The 14610-nt window shown below is 39.2% G+C and overlaps 2 protein-coding genes across 13 annotated transcripts in view; one reads left to right on the forward strand and one right to left on the reverse strand.

Annotated features, from left to right (window-relative positions):
• Positions 1-1649: 1649 nt before the first annotated feature.
• On the reverse strand, positions 1650-3189 carry LOC124248156 (translation initiation factor IF-2-like). Its single transcript, XM_046678010.1, has 2 exons — positions 3165-3189; positions 1650-2881 (listed from the first exon to the last, which is right to left on the reverse strand). Exons 1-2 carry the CDS (start codon positions 3187-3189, stop codon positions 1650-1652), a joined length of 1257 nt encoding a protein of 418 aa, XP_046533966.1.
• CDC42BPA (CDC42 binding protein kinase alpha) overlaps positions 2891-14610 on the forward strand; it is a 312972-nt gene continuing 301252 nt past the window's right edge. For all 12 annotated transcript variants that reach the window (XM_046678634.1, XM_046678632.1, XM_046678638.1 and 9 more), the window contains exon 1: positions 2891-3496. In XM_046678634.1, the coding sequence (XP_046534590.1) occupies positions 3319-3496 (178 nt within the window). In that variant the 5' untranslated portion in view covers positions 2891-3318. The remainder of the gene's footprint in view (positions 3497-14610) is intronic.

Consider the following 14610-nt stretch of genomic DNA (forward strand, 5'->3'; position numbering starts at 1 on the left):
GAATTATTCAAGCAAAATTGATTGGGTTCAACCTTCTTCCTTCTCTTTGTGTATTTTTTTTTTTTTAAATAAAAATAAGTTCTCCCCTCTACTCTCTAAATAATGTAGAAAAGGTTACTAAGCCACCATCAATGACTGGACCGTGGGTGGTACCCAAGTGCTGAGAGAATAGGTAGAGAGAGGACTGGCAGCTTGACTCTTTTGTTAAAAAAAGTATCTTTATCTCACATACTTCCATTGTTAATTAGCGTTTATTGAGAGCTAACATGTTTTAGGTTCTCTCTTTTAAACTCTTCTTTATAGTTACTTACAAGTTTGGTAAGTAGGTATCTTGGAGCCAGTTTTATGGTATAAAAGCAGAAGAAAATGCTTCTTTCTTTGCTACTTCACCTCATGGTCAAATGAAAGTGTTAAAATGTCTTGGCTTTGTATTAAAAACCATGTTGTTGAAGAATAATTGTTGACCTGAAAAGATGTCCATAATATCTTGCTAAGTGAAAACAGGAGGCTATAAAACTGCCTTTTATTATGTATCATTTTTGTTAAAAATGCTTAGGAAAAAAGACTCAATAAGCACCAAAGTATTGATTATTATCTGTGTTAGGATTAAACTTTTCTTTTTGCTCTTCTATTACTTTAATAACTAGGCAACACACATATAAAGATGCCATGGATAGAAATGATTTATCTTTTGTCTGAGTCGAAGTGTCACTCGTGTGTCAGAGCACACTGGAAATAATGCTGTCCTTATTTAAGCTAGGCAAGTGTAGACTTGACAAGTGTAGATTTCACAAAAAAAAAATCACAGTCTTTGTGAATCACAGCAACTTGAACAATTTCTGTTAGCCTTCATTTTTAGCCTTCATTTCTAGTCCATCCTCAGCTCCACATTAAGATGCAAAAAGACGCAATTGTGGGCATTGACACAGAAAGCATAACTGCCCCAGGGTGTAGGGAAGGAATATAAAATAATTGTATTTTGGAGAAAGATTACAAAGGAGATGGCAATTTTGAGAGGAAATGACAGAAATTCAGTGACTCAGTTTAGTGATACGTTTAAATGTGGGACCTTCCTTGAGAAATTTGTAATGGGAGGTCTCCTAAAACCAAGATTCGAAAAAATCTGGAAGGCCCTAAACGCATCATCAGGGGCTGTAGCTACTGAATGACTTGCCTTTGCTGCCGTTTCTGCATTGTGTCACTGGGTTACACGTGTGTGTGTGTGTGTGTGTGTGTGTGTGTGCACGCGCGCGTGCGTTTGTCCGCAAACAGGGGCAGTAGGTCTGATGATAGTGGTGAGCTGTCTTGACTCCTTTCATCGGCGGAATCCCCTGTAGAGGGTAACCTCGGCCGGGGCTATACAGCAGCCAGGATAGGTTCGGAGCAGAGAACGCTGTGCTCCGTTTAGGGAAACTTTTGGGAATAGAGATGGGGGATTCTGTCCTTCGCGCACACACACTCCTGACTTGGATGGTACGCATACAAGCCTGTCATTGTGTTTGTCCTGGGAAGTGCTACAGCAGTGGTGTAATCAGACACCCAGGAATTGTGTATTACTCTGCAGCGCCCGAGAACGGAATTTGGGGGGCGGGTGGCGAGCAGGTAAGGGGCGGCGAGAGCGGCACCGGCTTTTCAGATCTCTCGGAAGCCTAAAGCCGTCTGCCCCGGGCGCCCTGAACAAACGTGCCACACAGGTGGTGGCCCCGAGGACGAGGAAGAAGCCCCGTTCGGCGATGCGGACAGAGTCCTCGGGGCCCCGGGGACCGCGCCGCCGCGGTGGCGCACTTCCCAGCCGCGCCCCGCGCCGCCCGCCCCACCTCCTCGGCCGCGGCCCGCCAGGCCTCCCGGATCCCCGCATTCCACGTTGCGGCCGCCGCAGCCCCGCCGGCCGAGGCGGTGCCCACCCTCCCCGCGCGGCGTGCGGCGTGCTGCCGCCCGCGCCCCCTCAGGGCCTGGGCTCCGCTTCGCGCGGCCGCGGGAGCCGAGCCGGCTCGGCCGGCCGCTCGCGCGGGGGCAGGAGGTGGCGCGCGCCCGCGCGCGCTCGCGCGGGGGGCGGGCGCCGCCATATTGGCTGTGGACGCGGCGGCGAGCCTCCGCCCGCGAGCGGCGGGGCTGAGGAGCTCGCGGAGCCCAGGGCGCGAGCGCGAGAGGACGGGGCGGGCGCGGGAGGGGGAGGCAGAGGAAGGGAGTGGCTGCAAGCCGGGCTGCCGCAGCCTCCGGCTCCTCGCCGCCGCACGACCCCTCCTCCTGCGCCGCGGCCGCCTCCCTCCGCGCCGGGGAAAGATGCCCTTAGCCCGGGGGTGTGAAGAAGGGGGAGAAGGAGCCGCCGGAGCCCGCGCCGCCGCCGCCGCCGCCCGTGTCCTTTGAGTCCGAGAGGCGCCCCCCGCGCCAGGGCGTCGGGAGCCGCGGCGGGCGGCCGCGGTGCGGGTGTGGGGAGCCCGGGCGCTGCGCCCGCGCGGCCCAGGCCGGCCGAGCGGCGCCCCGACATGGAGCGGGCTCGGGCGGCCGAGTAGCCGTGCGCCGCAGCCCGCTCTCCAGCCGCGGCCGCGCCGCCAGCCAGGCCCCGGGAGGAGCGGGGACAGAAATGAAGCGTTTCCACCCGAATCCGCTGGGAACAGGACTACCTGCAAAGCCTTAAACAGAAGGACCTCGGGAGGAGAAAGGGAAAGCCGCCTCCGGCACGACTCGGCGTGCTCCGAGCCGAGGGGCTGCTCCAGGGACCTCGCCCCCTCCCGTCCCCGCCGGAGGAGTCGCCGCGGACGCGTTATCCCAGTGGTGGTTGGGAGGATTTGCAGCAGAATTTTTGGTTTTCCCTCCCCCTTATATACATTCTGGTGTTTTCCTCCCTTTTCTATTTTCCTTCTTCCTGGGAAGTGAATTGCTGATGCAGATCGGACTTAATTCATTAATGATGCAACCGGATTCGTTTCAGGATTATGTTGCACGAGTTGAATTTTGAATGAAGGAGAAGAGTTTTTTTTTTTTAAAGTATTGACTCTTTAGTTCGTTGTACTTTTAATTATTATTTTATTTAAATTTACGACTTAATTGTATTATGCTTTAAGAAAATGTATTAAATATATATTTTATGGTAACTTTCCCGCAAAATATATGTATATGTGCGAGATTGAAGACGCTTCAGTTAAGTGAGGTGACTGGTGTGCTGGATGTTGAATTCAGCACCGGCATTGCGTGACAGTTGTTGGAATAACAAGTGGTTTATTTTTGAAACCGCACCTTTTAAAATTTAGGTTCAGCTAGTCATAGTAAAAGTCGTAGTAATAATTTAAAGGAAAACCAGCAGAAATTGAAGCAAACATGTCTGGAGAAGTGCGTTTGAGGCAGTTGGAGCAGTTTATTTTGGATGGGCCCGCTCAGACCAATGGGCAGTGCTTCAGTGTGGAAACGCTGCTGGATATCCTCATCTGCCTTTATGATGAATGCAATAATTCTCCATTGAGAAGAGAGAAGAACATTCTTGAATACCTGGAATGGGGTAAGTTTGTATTGTTTAAAAAACTCTCTTTAGCTGGGCATTATGATTTAATTGTTATAGAGAGTTATGAGTAAATTCTACTGTGTAATGAGTATGTAATTATATATTGCATATATATCATATACTTATATTACATATTTAAATACATATACCATATGTTATGTGTTTAAGTATACTGTATATACAATAAGAGAATAGTCACCAATTATTCAAGGTTTATTTTCTCGTTTTTGGTAAATATTTTCCCAAGAGTAAAACCGTGCTACTCAATTGTTGCCTTGATTTAATGTGGAATTTATGGGGCGGAACTTATGTTTTTGGGTCAGCAGTAAGAGATTTTGAGTAACTCTGTGATGGGCAAAGTGGATTATTGCTCGCAGTTGCCTAATGTATGGCGGGCGGTGTGGCAGACATTCAACTGAAAGGTATTTATTAGTGGAAACATTCCTTCCCAGACTTGGGAAATCACTCTTGAAATGGGAGGAGATCCTAAAATATCTTGGGTCAACAGGAACTTGAAGGTGGTTATCAGTGGGTTTTATTTCATCTGCGTATTGTACAAGCAAAGGAAACTACTAAACATGGACTTTCCAAAAATTGTCATGTTTGTAAGATAGCATGACATAAATAGTTGAAGATTTTTGCCGTAGTAGTTGATGGAGAGTGTTTGGGAGCAGCTTCCGCCTGAGAATTAAATTCACTCTAAATTTAATTCAAATCTAAACTGGTTAGATTTTTGTCTTCCTCCTAAATATAGATGTGATTTAGAAAACCTACTGTAGGGAAATAGATCACTGATGAGGGCAAATGCTCCACGTGACCTTCAAGCTTGAAGGCTTGGCTCAAGTTCTGCTTCTGATGTTACCTGTGAGCACCTAGGACATCCTGCAGTCCTCCCTCGGGGGCATACACGCCATCACCCAGACCCTGTTGGTGCATTGGCTTTGGAAGGATAGTTGCCAAACATACATTTTGTACCTTTGGAATACTAATAATTTTAGTTTGTTGGGAAGTTTTTATATTAAAATGCCTCTGTTTCCAACTAAAGCTTTATTTTCCTGAAGTAAAAATCAGTTGGTGATTATTTTGTTTTTTGGATTTGAAATTTATTAAAAATTAGTTTGTCAGGTCAGTTACTCACCAAGATTGCTTACACGTGATGACTTTAATTATTCAACTTGCCAGTATCAGAAGTTTTCTAGCAACTTGATGTCATGAGGTTTTTAAAAAATATGTATATACGTGTGAATAGGATGGTTTTTAAAATCATACTAGGAATGTAAGACTTCTAAACCATCTTTCAAGTGACTTCTCTCTTAAGAGTGAGACGATTTTGACTTTGGTACTGGTTTTGTGAGTATGTCTTTTATTATTATGTGTAGAGTAAAATATTTTATAAAGCATATGTAGTTTTATATCCTATGTTTCATATATTTAGAAAGTTTTTAGTGTTTTTGTTTTTCCTTTTAAGACTTAAAAGGTTTTGGTACTTTTAGAGTTTCATTATGGCTCCATGGCGACACTTTAGTCTCTGATCATGACTGTCATTTAATATCTATTCTTTCTCATCTGCAAAATGATGGGAGAACTCTTTGTATGTACCAGTAGTAAATATAATTTTAAAATTATGGTAAAAGAGAAAATCATGTCCTCAATTGCCTTTTGGTTATTAAAAGTTTACATAGTGGTTTTATGCTATGAGATATTTTGCTGTATTTTCAGAATAATTTATATTTTCCACTAAATGTTTCTTATACTTTATTTCTTATATCTATATAAAAAAACTCTTTGTTTATACATATTTAATTTAAGCCAAATAAGCCAAAAGTCAAATAACTATTTGGCCAAATACATTTTACTTTATTACTATATTTTAAATAATTTTAAACCAGGAACTTTTCAGAATTTAAAGTAAATTAAGTTTTAGTAGAATCCTTCATATTTTGTCTTCTTAGAAGTCTCATATGATTTAACAAAAATGTGCAGTCTCTTAAGTAAACTACTATTGTGTTTCTCAGTAGTTGAGAACAAGAAACTAGAATTTGTAAGGAATTATTTTGTACGCTTTGGGGCTAGGCAGTGTCTGTTGAGTCTCAGGCATTTTTAAATTGGAGTATGAGGTCTTGAAAGTGGGACTTAGCAACCACAGAAATTTGAGTCAGAAGAAGAGAAAGTTAAGAATGGAAAAGCTGTCAAGAGATGTAGCATGAATAGTAGTATTTACTATCTTTAAGTTATTTGAGAATTTAGGTTATTTGAGGATGTCAGTCTCTTCATTTAAGTATTGAAGTAGACCAGCTGTTCTCCGTGTATGAATTGATTACTACATTTTGGGGAAATGTCCTGTTTTGTGCTTATTACCTAACATTATATAAAAAACAAGTTAGATTAAGGAGGTTTCCAGATAATGAATTGACCTCAATTTAATTTTTTAAACATTAATTTCCTTGGTCTGGGATGGAAATTTGCAGGGATTGTTGGTTGGGGTTAAATCTGATCATTTAGATTTGCCTTAAATGATACAATTTTTAGGTTGAGTTTTAAAATACCCAAAATTTGCAACAGGAGAGCAGTAGTTCAGTACTCTGTGTTACATGCTGTCTGCGTGTGTTTGACTGTTTATGTTAATGAAAGTGTCATCTAGAAGTGCTGTATTTTTATGCTGATGATAGGCTCCTTCTAAAAAGGGAGTCAGCCAAGATTTCTGTCTGCCTTGCTTCATTTCCATCAGTTTCACTTTATTCCTAGTTATGGTTCATTTCACTCTTAAATTGGTACATTTATTGTTTTGTTCATTACAGTATCATGATGATAAGAAAGTTGATAATTCAAAGTCAGATATGTTTTTTGTTTTTTTTTTTTACAGCAGCATTCCTTGCTCTTGGTGCTGATGGCTTGAGGAGGAAATAAGTAGAGCTCTAGAGAGGAAGAGAGGATTAAGCCAAAGAGCAATAGAGCAAAGGGATTAGAGTGCCCTAAGGCCATAGGTCACTTTTAAATTTAATAGTATATGTTTTCCAGTTATATCCAATATGATTTGAAAGACTGTGTTTTGCCTCTGTTGTTTGAATAAGTTATAGTAGAGTTGTAGAAGTAAAAGTAACTTTTAAATTATAAACTAATTTGCTACTAATGACAAATGAGTATATTATTCATTGATTTGGCTACCCTCTACTTTGAAATGGGAAATTGGAATTTTAGGGAATTCTTTACCAATTTACTTAAAAAATACATGTAAGACAGTATTACTCAAGGCAAAAGAAACATGCAAGGATGTCTGTATGTGGATAACTGTTTTTTGATGCTTCCTGAATCTTGGACTTTGTAACATTTCATTTAAATTATCCTTAAATAATACTAATTTTATAGTTTATTCAGTGTATAGACACGGACACACAATAGTCTGAATGATTAAAAACTTGTCCTGTGGCTTAAACTTTTCTTTTCATTAGAATAGTTTAAAGCTCCTTCACATTATTTCATGTGTGGGTCAATAAAGTGAGGTGATGATGGCTTGATTAGAAGGATCTGTACCGTTTCTAGGATACTTTGTTCTTCACTTCTGCTATTCATCATTGTAAGCTTTTCCTTAGTAGACTTTATTAGTCATACCAAATTATCAAAATGTTCATTTAATACGGATGATTAAATTTATCTTTATTTCACTCCTCAATTAGGATCAACATAAACGTCATCAGAAATAGAGGTTGGACACTTGTTTCCTTTCTATTAGTCACCTAATAGTCTAGTCTGTTCTAAGAATGATAGTGAATAAGTGCAATTATCTGTTCTAACACAATGCTGGCACATGGTAGAAGCATGCTGAATAAATGGTGGCTATTATTTTTCCATTTCTCTCCCTTCTATTCCCCCCCTCCCCACCTTTTTAAGAACATACTGCTCTGAGTGAGAACAGGGATGTCAGGATTAACACTTAAAGAATTTTAGGAATTTGTTTATTTCATATGTAAATGTAAGGTATACCTTACATAGCAGTATAAAAACAAACAGCGTAATATGTTGGAAACTTTATGAAATGTTCCATAATTCCTGGGACTTGATTAATATTACACAGTAAGCCTAGGCTATTTTAGAGTAAAAGAACTGAACTTGGTACAAATTAATATTTTATTGCACTACTCTTCTATGGCAGTCAAAAAATTTCTTCCAAAATCTTTTCTCATTTGGTATAGCTCATTGTTTTCCGTCTTATTGATTTTGATAGGTTTTAAAAATCTGTTTCCTAAGTCCAACCAGCATTTAAAAAATTGAATGAGTAGAATAGAAAATATCAAGTACATGATGTGTAGAAAGAATAAGTATTGTTATACAAAACTCTTGTGTTTTCTTGTATTTGTTTCTGTAGGTTGAGATCAAGAGTTGGAAACTCTGGTATTAATGAAGCTAAAATATGTTGACTGGTCAACACTGAAAAGGTTATAGACATAGTGCCTTTTTTCAAAAAGCACACATGATAAGATTAGGGACAGACTGAAGAATTTAGTGAAGAGAAGGAGTTTAGGTAGGGACCAGATGCTTGGAAGGCGAGAGGGAGGATGGGAGAGAGAGAGAAGGAGAAAATGGGCGTGAATGCGCAGTTTTCCTGGGTTGCTCCTTCAGGCTGACCTGTGAATGATTGGGTGTTTTTAATTTAAAAAAACTTAATGGACAGGAGAATTAACTTCACTCCTTTGTATTATCTTTGATGGTTCATTTCCTTTTCCTTTGTCATTTTTCCTTTTCTGACTTTGCACTCTTGGATGTTGACTTCCACTGATTGATTGTCAGAGTTGTATCGGCTTGTTGAACATTAGGGGTAACCATGACTTATAGACATTGATAGTAGTTTTTTGTTTTATCTCCCCATCACTCCACGTGAACTTTAGCATAGATGTAGGTGAGAAGGATTTACTCCATAGATTTTCTGTTCCCTTGTTAGTTGTGAAACTGCCATTGAGGGTGACTTGAAGTTTTCAGTAGCTCAGTTGCTCAGCTGCTTTTCCTGTATCTTCAGAGTCAAGAAGTTCTTTCTATAACAACTTTTGTTTTTGAATGACCACACTGTAAGTATAGGTTATCCCAGGTGCATGTATGGCTGTCTTTAATTGCGTATAAAACTCCTGTCTAAATCTAGGGGATTTCATTTTCTTCCTCATCGATGCTGATCAGAGCTCCAGGATTGCTCTTCCCAGCTGGTTGCTCCGCACTTCCTCTCCGCGGTGTCCGCTGCTTTTTTAGTTAGTAGACGGGGAACGGCCAGCCCTCTGTTGGCTAACACGCCTGCCCCTGTTCTAGTGCTGCTTTTTCTGCTGTTATAGGAGAGCTGCACTCTGTCTTTCATGGTAACAGGAGGCACAAAGACCCGGCTCCCCAGTTTCCAATCTTGCTATTTGCCCCTTAATTCTTCCTCAGATGAACTGTTTGCTTCTGTTTTGGGATTAGAATTTATTCACCATAGTCCCCTCCCTAGTTTCAAAATGTGTTCTGGAAATCTATGGGATATTAATAGGTTTTTTGTGAGGGGGGAAAGGTTTATGTGGCTAAATAAATTTGGGAAGCTATTTTAAACAAAATTAAACATTAAAAGTACTGCAAGTTATTCTAAAATTTTTAAAGTTTATATAGTTATGGAGTCATCTTTTTTGCTGAGTACAGTAGTTTCTCCTTATCCGTGGTTTTGCTTTCCACAGTTTTACTTGCCCGCAATCAACTGTAGACATTGTTTGCTCCTGACATTCAACCATTGACATTTTCATGGTTTGATGATCCTTCTTTTGACATATTGTCAGAGGTCAGTAGTAGCCTAACACTATGTCGCAATACCTGCGTATTCCTCTCATCATGTAGGCATTGTATCATCTCACATCATCACAGGAAGAAGGATGAGTACGGAACAATAAGATATTTTGAGAGAGACCACATCATAAGTGTTTTATTACAGTATATTGTTATAATTGTTCTATTTTATTGTTAATCTCTTACTGTGCCTAATTTATAAATTAAACTTTATCATGGGTATGTATGTATGTATAGGAAAAAACATAGCATATATAGGGTTCAGTACCATTCATGGTTTCAGGCATCCACTTGGGTTCTTAAGGTATCTCCTGTGGATAAGGGGGGACCAGTGTATCTAGAAGATGGTTGGCAACCAGTGTTCCATGGAGCACCCTTTGAGAAATGCTCTCAATGCTCAGAATGAGGTCATGGTGTTCCTTGTATCCAGGTTAGAAAGAGATAATTTTGAGGGAAACTATGGGATACTGTGGGGTTTGGAGAAAAAATCCAAATTTGAGTAAGTTGTATTTTACTTAGTGGTTGTGGACTTTTAATTGTCTTCTGGGTGATAGCCATGTGAACTGAAAGCTAAACCTTCTCATGGCGGAGGGGTGTAAGAATGATGCTGGTAAACAATTATATCCAGGAAAAACACCCTATAAAGTGAAATTAGATATAAAAATGAACCAGTGCTTTCAACCCCTAAAGTCCTTGAAATTACTGAGCAGTCTCTATTTGTGACCTTTTCTTGCTCTATTAAACTTGCTTTTCAAGTATAGGCATTCACAATAAACACAGCAGTTCTCACTGTATCTTTTGCAGCTTTAGTTACTATAATTGTAACACGTTGCAAAACTATTGTCTATCTGAAACAATTTTATTATGATATTTAAGAGGAAAAGATCATGGACTTATGCAATTTTGGAATCCATTATAGTGTTAAGTATTGTTATTTTTTAAGTTACATGTTTTAGTTAAGCTGTAGGTTTCAGACTTTTGGACTAGTTGGGAACTTTGCTATTATTTATAACATTGTATCTGTGAAGCTATGGGTTTCAAGTGCCAGCACCTATTTTACATGTTAGGAAACCAGAAGATACAATCCTTTTGTTAAAGAGAAATCCATATATAATTGGTGCTTTTTCGGCACTGTGTGAGCAATTAGAACTCTGTCATTACCGTAAACTTGTATTCTGGGTATTCGGGTGGCAGATAATAATACAGTCATGCGCTGTGTAATGATGCTTTGGTCAATGACAGACCACATATATGACAGTGGTCCCATAAGATTAGTACCATACAGCCTAAGTGTGTAGTAGGCCATACCATCTAGGTTTGTGTAAGTCACTCTATGATGTTTGCACAATGATGAAACCATGTGATGCATTTTTTCAGAATGTATCCCTGCCGTTAAGCCACACATGACTATAGTAGAAGATAAGTCAACTTGATTATTTAGAGACAAATAGCCTATGGGGAATAAATTAGTCTTTTTTTCTCTCTCTTCTGATGTCTATTTATTTTTTCTTCAGTTCTTCCCCATCAACGCTATTTGTCTCACCTCCAATCTAATTATGCTAGAAAGTTCCACTTATGTGGATGAAAACAATCTTTTAAGAATACATCTGAATTAGTTCAGTCGTGCAATCATTTGTTAACTTTAGGTTTTATTTCAAATTACTTAAACATCACCGTAGGCTTAATCAATGAAACAACACCTTCTATTCCGTTTGCTCTACTCATAGTGATAAAGCTTAATTAGATCTACTTAGAGTTTCCATGACGAAGATCTGCGGGTGGAATACCTCAACCTGGAAGATTCCTGTTCTAAACATATAAACTGGTGAAGAGAAGGCCTTTGCGTTCAGATTGACTCCTTTCGTTATTGGCTGGTTGGTTTAAGCAGGTTGCTTAACCTCTCTAGTTGTTTTATCATTTGTAAAAACAGACATATTAGTAATAGCTTATTTTGCCAAAAGGTTGAAAGTTGGTTTAGGATTTTTCCTTTTCTGGTGGTTTATAGTTGTATTTTGTCAGCTTTTTTCCTATTCTGTTTTTAAGTTTCTGTCTAGCTTTATGATAAAAGGAAGAACTAAAATGCTATTTTTTTGTTAAGTTCAGTTGAAATGTATAGCTGTACTAATAAAGGATGTAAATAATTTTATTTCACCATTAACAAACATATTTATATCTTACTGATAAGATTTTATTAGATTATGTTCGTGTTGGAGATGTCTATCCCTGTGTGACTATGCAGCAGTATCTTATTCCTTCTTTTAGGATAAGATTTATGCATTGGAATATTTTGTTGTTATTAACAGTTATTTTTCACTAAATGTTAAGTCAATGCCAATTCTTTCTATAACCAACAGAAACTATTATGAAATAGCTAGTTATGTTTTATTTTTATATTTAGCTCCAATCTGCAGATCAGTGGTACTTCTAGACCTCAACTCAGAAGATTAAAATAATCATGAAAAATTATTCCTGTGTCATTCTCTTAGAACTTTTTATGGACTAAAGATTATGCAGCACCCATTAAATGCATGTTGTGGTCTGACAGTAAGTATGAAGAAAATTAATACTGTACACTAGTGTTTCCTAAACTATGTTTCAAGAGATATAAATGAACATTCTGAAAATTAAGAGTTCAGTGCATATGTGAGATTGGGAAATCGTTTTATTGCATCTCTCTTTGGATATTACAAAGCACAGTATCATAGTAATAGTTTTCAAAAGTTCGGCAGTACAGAAACTTTAACTTGTTTTACCTGGGATTTGCCTAAGTCATTTGACTTTGGAACCCTTTTTATGAGGAACAACCGACAGAGTTTGGGAAATGCTGTAGTACGCTAAGCATCCATAGGCAGTGTCAGAGCCTTTGCACACTTTATGTGACAAAAAGTGGTTACTAAATTCTTCTACCACGTTGTTTTTTGAATATTATCACAATTTATACCAAACTCCACAGGCGGAGGTTTGAATAACTTGCCTTTATCCTTTTCATATTTAACATTTTTTAGCACTTCTCTTTGCTTCACCTGGAAGCCATTCGGCAATATTTAATGGTCAGTGTGGAGTTCTGCATTGGGTGTGTATGTGTTTACAGACAAAGGAGAGTAAAACTTGATACATGCCTTTGAGTTTATATTTATAAGTGCAGTTCCTGGTCTGCAAAGGTACTTTTGCTAACCTGGTGATTTTTCAGAAGAGCTTGATCATTTTTTAATCCACTTACCTCGCTAACCATTGAGTTGGTACAGAATTTGAGAGAGAGAGAGACTGTTGTGGCTGTGAAATAGAGCAAAGCTCATTAGATTTTATGAGAATTTTGTAAAAGCGAAGTAGTTTCCCTCCTACAACAAGAATTCCACCCTTAAATATCTGGTTTACTGGGAATGGCTAATGCCCTGAGTTGACTCAAATGTTATTAAAAGCAGCCGGGCATTTACTTAGAAGTGTTCTGTCCCAAAATTTAAAAAATACTTGTTTGAAAAGAGTAGGAAAAGCCCACAATGTCTGAAGTGCCATTTTGAGATTGTATTGCTAGCTAACTGTGGCCTTGCCCTGACCAAAGATCGTAACTAAGAAACGTTTAAAAACAGACTTACAGCTCAGGTATGTGGTGAAGCTGACACAGTGATATGATATCATAAAGCTTCTCCATATTCCATACTTATAAAGATTTTCCTAGAGTTTATGGTTAAAACCACAATAATATTTGCAAGTCTAGTGTGATTTCTATTTCTGCCTTTTGCTGCATGCCTTTGTAATTTGTCACTCCATTTCTGACTGATGTGTGCTAAGTTGACAGTTTTTTCCAGAAGTGCATCACTGTGTCCCATTGCTTGAGGTTGTGATTAAGTGTGATCATATTTGTTTCTTTTGCCTGTGTTGCTGTGGTAATCCCAATTAAGTACAGCGGCTCTTGGGTTATCCTGATTTTATTCAACCTCTGTGTGCATCTGGCTTAATTGACTTGTCTGTATTAAACGTGTCTAAATGGATTACATTCCTGGATATTACTGACTTTATTAATCAGGCTTTTGTTTCTTCATTAAATGCTAAGTAACCTGTAACCTCTTTATTATATGTGTGGCTAACCTGAAAATATTGTGAATCCTCCACATCCAGGACCTTTGTTTAGTAGAAGGACTTTTAAAAAACACTCACAACACGATCCTTTGATCATGTCAACATCCTGCTTAGTATCCTACAATGACTACTGATAGCTTTCAGGATGACATTTAAACTGCTTAGCATGGCACACAGAATTTTTAATGATATGGTTCTTGTCTGTTTCTCTAATCTTTTTTTTCACTTTTGAAACAATCTCAAACTTATGGAAAAATTCCGAGTACAGTATAATGTTTCCCCCCCGAACCATTTGAGAGTAAATTGCCTACTTGATGCCCACATATGTTCTTGTGTATTTTCTGCATGCTCTTGCATAACCACAGTGCAACCATTAAAATCAATAAATTAACACTGATATGTTACTATCATCTAATCCTTAGACCTCATGCAAGTTTTGTCAGTTGTCCTGATAATATCTTTATAGCAAAAGGATTCAGTTCATAATCGTATGTTGCATTTGGGTGTCATGCCTTCTAGTGTTGTTCAGTCTGGACTCGGTCTTCAGATTCAGTTTGACTTTCATGACTGACACTTTTGAAGATTGCCAGCTGCTTATTTTGTGGCGTTTACAGTAATCCTAAATTTGGGTTTGTTTCCTTATGATAGTACATCTTTGGCAAGAATATCCCAGAAGCGATGCCATTGCAGCCCTTTTATGTGGAGATTCTTTCATCTAGCTCAGCTTTCAACACCCTTCTCAGGCCCACCATGACTTTTGTCCCCTCATGTGTACTTTTTTTTTTTGAGGAAGATTGTTGCTGAGCTAACATCTGTTGCCAATCTTCCTCTTTTTGCTTGAAGAAGATTGTTGCTGAGCTAACATCTGTGCCAGTCTTCCTCTACTTTGTGTGGGGTGCTGCCACAGCATGGCTTGAGGGGCGGTGCTATGTCCACACCCAGGATCCAAACCTGTGAACCCCAGGCTGCCGAAGTGGAGTGCACAAACTTAACTATATGCCACTGGGCCGGACCCTCCCCCATGCCTACTTTGATCTTCCCCACCTAATGCCTATATCCATATCTATATCTATCTATCTATAGAATTTCATTTATATTTCCCACCCTCACCTTTAAAAATTTAAAAAAATTCTTTAAAAAATTTATGCATAGTAAAATTCACTCTCTTTGTTGTACATCCTATGAGTTTTGACAAATGTAGACCACTACCACAGTCAAGATCCAGAGCAGTTCCATCATCC

The sequence above is a fragment of the Equus quagga genome, chromosome 12, assembly GCF_021613505.1.
Source record: "Equus quagga isolate Etosha38 chromosome 12, UCLA_HA_Equagga_1.0, whole genome shotgun sequence".
In the NCBI taxonomy this organism is placed as follows: Eukaryota; Metazoa; Chordata; class Mammalia; order Perissodactyla; family Equidae; genus Equus; species Equus quagga.